This window comes from Alligator sinensis, unplaced genomic scaffold (genome assembly GCF_000455745.1).
Source record: "Alligator sinensis unplaced genomic scaffold, ASM45574v1 scaffold1860_2, whole genome shotgun sequence".
NCBI classification, from domain to species: Eukaryota; Metazoa; Chordata; order Crocodylia; family Alligatoridae; genus Alligator; species Alligator sinensis.
This window is the reverse complement of record NW_005843035.1, coordinates 335,056-344,220: the sequence shown is the minus strand read 5'-3', so window position 1 is coordinate 344,220 and position 9,165 is coordinate 335,056. Positions and strand designations below refer to the sequence as shown.

At 47.0% G+C, this 9,165-nt stretch overlaps 1 protein-coding gene across 3 annotated transcripts in view; it reads left to right on the top strand.

Moving 5' to 3' along the window:
• The window catches only part of RTN3 (reticulon 3), a 44,384-nt gene that overhangs the window by 5,893 nt on the left and 29,326 nt on the right, over window positions 1-9,165 (top strand). For 2 of the 3 annotated variants that reach the window (XM_025193259.1, XM_025193260.1), the window contains exon 2: window positions 7,773-7,823. The exons of the other annotated variant lie outside the window; for it this stretch is intronic. In XM_025193259.1, the coding sequence (XP_025049044.1) occupies window positions 7,773-7,823 (51 nt within the window). The remainder of the gene's footprint in view (window positions 1-7,772; window positions 7,824-9,165) is intronic. 3 annotated transcript variants of the gene reach the window in all.

The following is a 9,165-nucleotide window of genomic DNA, read 5'->3' as shown; positions in this document are numbered from 1 at the left end:
CTGGACTCAACTTATAGAATTACATTAAACTGTGGCTGTTACATGGACAGGGGACAATGTGGACAGTCCACCTAGAAATCTCTATGGGGGAAACTGTGGGACTTGCTTTATTGGAACAGGAGTCCAGATAAGCATTAGACAAAAGACGATTTACAAGGTAGCGTCCATGCAAGGAGTTAAACCCTCAAGGTTCCTTCCCGCCCTCATAGCTTAGTGGAAACCAATTGTGTCAAACAAAGTGTAGAAGGGGCATCTTCCACTCTGTTTGGCACTGAGGAATCATAGAGAAGCCGGGATTGAAGGGACTTCCAGAGGTTGCATCAAGTCCAACTCCCTGCCTGAGGCAGGAACATCCTTATCTAAACCATCCTATACAAATCCATCATCTAAACTTTTAACAAAACTACACAGTCAACTGTGACACAAGACATAACCCCCTGTCACAAGTAAAGCAGAGGGTGCCCCCGCGATCTGGAGTTTTGGGCCCCATGCTTCAAGAAAGGTGTAGAAAGATTGGAAAGAGCCCAGTGGAGAGTGACAGAAATAATTAAGAGGAAGCAGGACCCACGGGGAAAGGCTAAAAGAACAAGGGTTACTTAGTCTGGAGAAGAAAAGACCAAGGGCAGATTTGATAAGTCTTTGATATCTGGAGGGTGGTTATGAAGATGATGGAGATAAACTATTCACTGTGGCTGTAGGGAACAGGACTAGGAGCAATGGACTCAAGCTTCAACAGACGAAATTTTAGGTTAGAGAACAAGGAAGATCTCTCTGGCTATGCGAGTGGTCAAGCATTGGAACAGGCTGCCTAGAAAAGTTGTAGACTCTCCATCCTCCATTAGACAGACACTTGAAACATAGAAAACGAGGGTTCGAGGTGACCTCAGGAGGTCACATCAAGTCCAACCCCCTGCTCAAAGCAGGACTATCCCCAACTAGATAATCCCAGGCAAGGCTTTGTCTACCCAGGTCTTAAAAAACCTCCAAGGGTAGAGAGTCCACCACCTCTCTAGGTAGCCTGTTCTAGTGCTTTATACTCTCTTGGTGAGAGAGGTTTTTCTTCATATCTAACCTCAACTTCCTTTGCTGCAACTTGAGCCCATTGCTTCTTGTTCTGTCATCTGCCACCACTGAGAACAGTCCAGCTCCATCCTCTTTGGAACCCCCTGCAGGGAGTTGAAGCCTGCTGTTGAATCCTCGTTCAGTCTTTTCTTCTCCAGACTCGGGCACAGTTCCCTCAGTCTCTCCTCCTAAATCATGTCCCTCAGTCCCCTAACCATTTTTCTTGCCCTCCACTGGAGGACTCTCTCCAATTTGTCCATATCCTTTCTGTAGTGGGGAGGTCCAGAACTGGACACGGTACTCCAGATGTGGCCTCTCCAGTGCCAAATAGATGGGAAGAATCACTGCCTTTAATCTGCTAGCAACACTCCTGCCAGTGCAGCCCAGTATGCCGTTAGCCTCTTTGCAACAAAGGCACACTGCTGGCTCACATTCACTTGCCTGGGATGTTTTAGTCAGGGTTGATCCTGTCTTGAGCACCTCATGAGGTCTCTTCCAGCCCAACTTTCCTGTGACTCTTGATACCTGGATATAGACTTGTTTTCCAAGTCCATATGAGGCTAATGAAATTGTCTTTGCATTACCACGCACACTTCAGAGTTGCTTAAACCAGCTTCCATCATGAGAAGAGCTGTATCGTAACCTCAGAAGCTTCCTCTACCCCAGACAGCTTCACTTCAGTCACTGGCTGTTACACTTCTGGCTCGCGGAAAGTCCCCATTTACATCCCTCTTTCTTCTACTGGGTGAGGCTTAGATGCAAAAAAGTGACATGATACAGTGGTAGCCAGGCAAGGTAGAAGGATTTTCTTTGGTACTGAGAACATTATTGCTGAAGACTTTGGAAGCCTGACCGTAAAGGTGTTGGGATATTTTGAATGGAGCCTGTATTCCCACACGCTGGCTGGAATTCGGTGGAATGGGTGCCTTCGTGACAAGCTGGACCTCCATGACCCCCCTCCCTTAGCACCAGTTAGTGACAAGACTGTTAGCAGTAGTGGTCGCACTTCCAAGTCATCTCTTAGGCAAGTTGCATCCTAATCACCATCTTGTGATGCAGAGGAGCAATCCACAGCCTTTTTCTTGCGTGGGGTGGACAGAGGAGATGCCTATCAGAATAATAGCTTCCACCTGCAGTCATTCTGAAGCCATCCCAAACAGGTCATCTGCCTCCTTCTGTCTCTGCCTGAGCTGTCTGCCTCTTCTTGTGTCTTTGTCATGCACGAAATGCTTTTCTAGAATCATGCACCTACAAGGCATTTAGTGGATTCATTGGAATGTGATGGGCCGTGATGTGAACGCTTCTGCTATGGCCATTGTGGTACTTGGAACATCCTCCTACCACTGCTGAGTTTGGGGAAGAGTCCTCCAAAGACCACGTTCCCAAGGGTGGAGCAGCACGTCTTGGTAATACTTACGCCATGCCTGTGTTGACCCCTGGAGTAGACTTATGGGTCTGAGTAGATTTAAATTTGCCCTGGAGTAGATTTAGAGGCTGGAAGGTTTCTTTCGACAGCCCCCATTCTCTTTCAAAGCAAGCCCTATATTAAAGCAAATATAAAATGTGGTTATTAGAATTATCCCGTTACAAATATTGCTAGCTAATAATATGATGTATATCTAGATGTGTGATTATCAGTCAGGATGCCCATTAGATGTACAAACATGACTCGCAAAGTAAATCCAGAGACTTCAAGTAAGACTCCACAGTGTTTAAAAAAAAATCCTGACCTGTTGTGGTCTTTCCAAGTTCTTTGCCATAGGACAATTGCTGTATTACTTTTTCCGTAGTCAAAAAATGAGTGAAAACCAGGAGCTGGCATTTTCTGAGGGTACCTCAAGGCTAAAAGTTGAGAGCTGCTGATCTAGATATGCTGTTTTCCTCCAAGCAGGAATAAGCCATTTTAAAACTCCCTACTTCTTATCATCCCAAGAATTTCTAACTGGTAGCCAGCCTGTCTTAAGACTGACTAATTTTTTCAAGAAACTTCTCTTCCCTATCACTCAGTCCCTCTTACATTATCTCCCTTAGCCTCACTCACCCTAATGTGTCCTAACTTAAAGTTAACAGCTAAAAGCCCTACCAAAGTAGCTATATTGGAAGCGAAAAGGTTTCATACTCAACACAAAGATCTACACCATGTCTCTGAAACTGAAGGGCATGTACTATTTCAGGGCTGGGGAAACCAGCACTGCTTCCTAATGAACCTTCCATCCCAGAGAACCGGGGGCGCAGTCCAGGAGCTTCAGGCATCGGGCAGAATCAAGCTTCTATGATATGGCAAAGCAGAATTTAAATAGTGTGAATGGGAGACCTCAAACCAGCCTCTTTGTTTGCAAAATTCAAGTAGCAGCTGCGTAGCTGAGAACTGGAAGGAAGCTGTTGAGACTTTATCTTGTAGCCAGCCTTGTGACCACGTCCACTATCGGCGTCCATCTAAGCTCACAAGAGCAGTTGCCTGTGTATTTAGCTTCCGCCCTTCTCTGAAGTAGCTTCAGACCCAATAAAGATGAACTGCCTTGGGTGTTAAAGATGACAACATGGGTATGGAGGTCAGCTTTCTCTGAGATCCTATATCAAGTCGCTGAGGGTGTGGATAGAAGAGCTATGCTGCTTTAAAGGTGTGCACCTTGGTGCCTACAAGCGTGAAGCTCATCTGGTGTAACTGCTATCTGTCTACTCCTATCCCAGGCTAAGTGAAGCTAACATGTGCTGACTTTGCCGCCTTTAACTCGGGGCTTCACCGTAGTAGGTTAGCTTCCCTTGATTTACCCCTGAATGAAAAGTGGTAAATTCTTTCAGGTGGGTCTTGCTGCGGGATAGAGTGGACAGAGGCTGCTGGTCCCACAGGTCAGCTGACCTGCAGTAAGCATTATCATTTGGGTTTCTGCCACCCAGTGCGTATATCGCACAATTAAGTGATTAATTGTGCAATCAGTTTAAACTGGCCATGGGCAAAGGAATTGTTGCACCATAAAAATGTCCCTCTGGCTATAAAAAGAGCTAACTGGCTATAGAGTTAGTGCTTGAAAATGTATGTAGTATTATAGCTGATTTCTAGCCAGTTTTAATTTGAATGTGTGGAGGGCACCACTGCAGCTGGGGGTCTTTGACATTTATTTTGGGATCCCCCCCTCTGAGTCCTTTCTCCATCTCCAGTGGGAGCCCAGAGTAGCCTAGTTGTTGAACATATGGCTTTGGAGTGTACCTGTAGACTTGGGGGGGAGAATGTGCTTTAGGACCCATTACTGTGATGGGTCCTTCTACCCTGAGCTAGAATCCTAGAGAAGTTGGGCTCTTGGAGCTCGCAGGAAGTCTCATCTAATCCAGACCCTTCTGAAGCCAGGACCATCCCTGTCTACATTGTCCCACACAAGCGGTTGCCCAACTTGCCCTTAAATTTCCAAGGATGGAGATTCTAGCACCTCTGTGGGCAGCCTGTTCTGATGCTGGACCACCCTCGGTGAGAAAGTTCTTTCAGTATCCAACCTAGCTTTCCCTTGCTGCAGTTTTAGTCCCCTACTCTAGGATCTGGAGGTACCAAAGTCAGGGTTGCCTTGATGGTTAGGCCAGTGGTTAGATGCCTGCTAAGTCACTTCCTGGACAGAACAGGTGGGGTTTGTGAAGCATGGTGAATTCGGTCCCAAAGCTAGCTGAAACATCTCTCCTTTCTAATCTACCTATCTCTTTACCCAATGCTTCTGTTATCCAGTCCAGGCATAGAACCAGGCTATGCCATACGCACCCTCTTCCTTGTTCTCCCGGCCTGCTCTGTTCTTGGCATTCACACAGTGCTACCGTTCATCGTTCTCTCACTGGAGCCTGCCCCTGAGAAAAGGGGTGGGTGAAGTAAGAGGTAAGACAGGTTAGTCTGGTCGAATATCTTCTCAGAGTTTCATAGCTATGGAAGCTTTGGCAAGAGGTTGCTTGTTCCCCAAGTGCCACCTGGCTGTTTCCACAGGCTGGGAGCTGACTCAGTCAATGGCTATAAATCTTCCCACAACTCAAGTAAACAGATTCTAGCCTAAAAGGGAGCAGTGTAGCTTAGCCCAAAGAATTGGGACCCTTGGATGCTTACTCTGTCCGAGCAACTCACACTGGGGGGCCCCAACGGTCATGTCACTTCCTCACTGTCTTCACAATGTCAGTATCAAAGGGTTCCCTTGAAATTGCAGTGCAAAATTACTTAATATTAAGGCAGCTTTCTGCACGGGGGAAGTGTCTGGGCAAGTATTGCTATTGCGTTGTTCTCTTAAGAGGCATTTTGGCAGCTTTGCCTTCTAGGTCAGGGGATAGTTAGGAGTTGGTGAGGCTTCGAAAGCCTGTGTTTGCTTCATGCAGGTTAGAGTTGGATTGGGTCAAGGGAACCAAGTCTTGGAGTTGGCCATTCCTAGGATACAAGCCAGTGATTCTCAATCAGGGTGCCTTAAGATCCTTTTAAGGGTGTAAACACCGACATGTGACTCCCAAGATAAACTTGGAGATTTCAAATAGGAATCCATTGTGTGCAGAATGCTCTGAGCTGTTTTGGGCTTTCTGAGGTCTTTACAACAAAAGAACTGCTCTGCTGTTTTTCTGTTGTCAGGAAACAAGTGAAAGCTAAGACCTGGCATAACCCCAGGAGAGGCCTCGAGTCTAACGAGGTTGACAACCACTCCTATATAATTGGTCACGTGCTTTAGGAATCCTATGTTCATCCAGTGATAAGGTCAGAAGGCTATGGTTTTCGGGGCCTTGTCAGGTGGTAGCTGTAATGGAGATGGTGTCTTTCCTTAGGCCCTTGCTACATGTTACGTATATTACACAATTCACTGATAAATCGCACAATAAATGTAGACTGACCACATGTGCATATCACACACAATAAACTGGTGAATCGCACGGTAAATGTAGACCGGCCACATGTGCAAAATAATATCACAAGATAAAAAATGTCCATTCCAGCTATAGAGCCAACCCCCTATAAAGTCAGTGCTTGAAAATGTGTAGGAACTCTCTAGCTGGTTTCTATCGGGCTTTAATTTGAATTAATAGTGGGGCCCTTGAAGTCCTAGATGGATTTCTCCATTACAGGCAGCAATAAGAAGATCCACTCTTACTTTGGTGTGGTAACTATTCAACTCTCATGTAACATAGGAACAGGTGCTGGGTGCTGCTCTGGCCACGGGTGGGTGTTGGGCTGAGATGGGAAAGACTCAATTTGGAGATGTCTCTACAACCCATATGCAGTTGTGAAATGGCGGGTTCCAAATTGGTAGATAAGACACGTCTGTTAGATGAGGTAATAGAGCTTCTGCATTTTTGTCCTGGAAGGCCCAGAATTCAAATGCCTTCTGGGTTTACCAGGTCTGATTTGATGAGGGCTGGTAACAGACGCTGGGGCAAAATGCAGTTGTAAGAATGTCTAGAGAAGGTACATCAGATGCCATTTACTGGGTCAGACCATAGGTCCATCTTGCCCATTCTCCTGTCCCGCAGCAGCAGGGTGCTGATGTTGGGAAAGAGTGGACTGGTTCTGACCAGAGGTGTAGGTTGTAGCCATGTTGGTCTGAGGACATAGGCAGACAAGGTTCTTGGGTCTAATAAAAGATATGGGATTTACCCAAAGAACCTTGTCTGCCTGGTTCTGACCAGGGTTTTTCCCACTGTTCCTCTCCCACTCGCAGCCTCCAGCTTTTAAGGTCTAAGAAGTTCTGATTCAGAGGCCATGCCCCTCACTCCCGTACTCAATAGCAACTAATGCCCCTCTCCTCCAAGAATGTGTCTGGTCCATTTGTGAATCTGGCTAAACTCTCAACTTTCACGACATCTGGTGGCAGTGTGCTCCACCCTTTAATGAGATGCTGGGTGAAAAGCAACTGCCCAGTGTTAGTTTTAAACTTTCTACCTTCTGGTTTCATGTTGTGACCCCTAGTTCTTGTCTGGTGAGAGAGAGTTGGTAATAAATCCGTACTGACTTTCTCTTTGCCATTTTGTACTTTGTAAACCTTCTCATGTCCCCGCTCAAACGTCCCTTCTAAACTGGACAGGCTCAACCTTGTGTGGAAGCCCCTCCATAGCAGTCGTCATCCTTATTGCAGAGAAGGTAGTTCTTGAAATGTTACTATAGCTCCATTGCTTGCCTTCTTCCCATGCTGCTGTCCCCAAGTGCACTTGGCTTGTGCCGTGATGGGTCGGTGTGGGGCCTGAGTGCTTACTGAATGGCTAATGGTGGGGGGGAAAACTTCCAGTGACCTCGTGTATATTCATGTGTATGCAAACTCCTGCATCAGTGTAGCTGTCTGCTTGAATAGTGTCTGACCGTGCTGAGAGCACGTTTTCATTGGGTGCTGCCAATGCACTTCCCATGACTCTGAGCGGCGGACATGGCAGCATTTGAGAGGATTGCAAAGCCCTGAAGGAAGCCACATGAATTATACAAGAGCCCTGCTGGTCTCCCGTTTCCCTCATAAAGCAATATTTAATGGGGTGGCAGGGGATCTTTTTGTCAGCAGATGGGAGGAAAAGAAAAAAAATGCCTCTCTTGACCGTTTTTGTAGGGTGCTTCCTATTAAAAATTGCAACAAGGTGAGTGATGCTTATTGAGTTTCTTGCCTCTTCCTTTTGCCAACCTTTCCACAGCCTGTTTGGAGCCCGGTGGTGTCTGTAACTTGAATTTCCTCCTGTCTTTTAAGAGTTGTGGAATTCTCATCCTGTATATTTTCTTTCAGATGCCTTTGTTTCTTCCTCTCAGCCTGTCTCTCTCTTTACGACCTCACAAGGCAAGTCTGTCACCTTTCTTGTACGCTAATAAAAAAAAGAAAAAGAGAGAAAAGAAAAATGTTGAGAAAGAAGGCTGTAACTTGGCCACAAGGCTTCCTATTGTTCATGATTTATCGCTTGAAAATCACCTGTCCAGAACCTCGCTGTACATGACGTACAACAGCTGATGGCTAGCAGTCTAGTTCACCCACATAACCAACTCTAGTGGACTCCAGGGACTTGCAGACAAAGATTATGGAAAATTAGGGCTGGAAGGGACCTCAGGAGGTCGCATCTAGTCCAACCCCTGCTCAAAGCAGGACCACCCCCAACTACATCATCCCAGCCAAGGCTTTGTTTAGCCGGGTCTTAAAAACCTCCAAGGATGGAGATTCCACCACCTCTCTGGATAACCTGTTCCAGTGTTTTATCAGGTCTTCTGCTTCGTTACAGCAGCTATCCAGGATTGCCACCAATGCCAGAGATCTGAGGACCACACGAGCAGGGTTTCCCTGTCAAGGAAAGGCTCCTGAAATTTTCTGGTTTGGGTGAGGTCAGGAGAGATCTTGGCTGTTGAGGAAACCAGCCGCCTTGCTCAGTCTTCCAACCAAACGAAGCTGGTGCGAGGGCTGGCTGACCTGTAGCAGGGGTAGCTGCTCCCTTCTCCTGGTGTTTGCTGGGACAATCAATGCATGTTTCTTGAGTCCAATCAAGCTCAGCGATGGAAAGGGGACCTGACAGTCAGGCAGCACATCAAATAGCTTAATACCCACAAGCCTCTCTGCGACCCTGAGGTCAGGATACTAGCTTAAGCACTGCAGCATGGAGCCCATAGCTACCTCTGTCTTCACCAAGGACTGTGGCCATATGTAGCGCTGTGCCCCATGCCATCATAGGTTCTGCCCAAGCTTCCTAGTAGAGCTAGCTGGGGGTATGTCTTTGTGAGTTGCAGTCATCTCTCCAGATGCGCATGTAAGTCAGAGCTGTGGAGAGGCTGTGGTAGAAGCTATCAGTGGAGAAACCTGAGGTTGCTGTGGTGTCTGCAGGAGTCTGACATTTCCCAGCATGCAGCAATAAACTGAGCAGAGTTCAGGAAGGCAGCTGGGTGGGGTTTGCTGGAGGAGCCCTGATACCAGCATAGGCCAGGTAGGGCTCTGTTCACTCGCCATTACATCTCATTCCATGCCTGGTCACGGGTGCAGGTCATGCCTTGCAGCAGACAGGCCTCTAATGCACCATAGCTTGCAAAAGAGCCACAGCTATATAACCATGTGTTCATCAGGGAGCATGAGGGTGGGACTGGATGCCTGTCTGAGGCCTGTATTGTTGCTGTGGTTCTCTGCCCTTAGAATACCAGCTCTT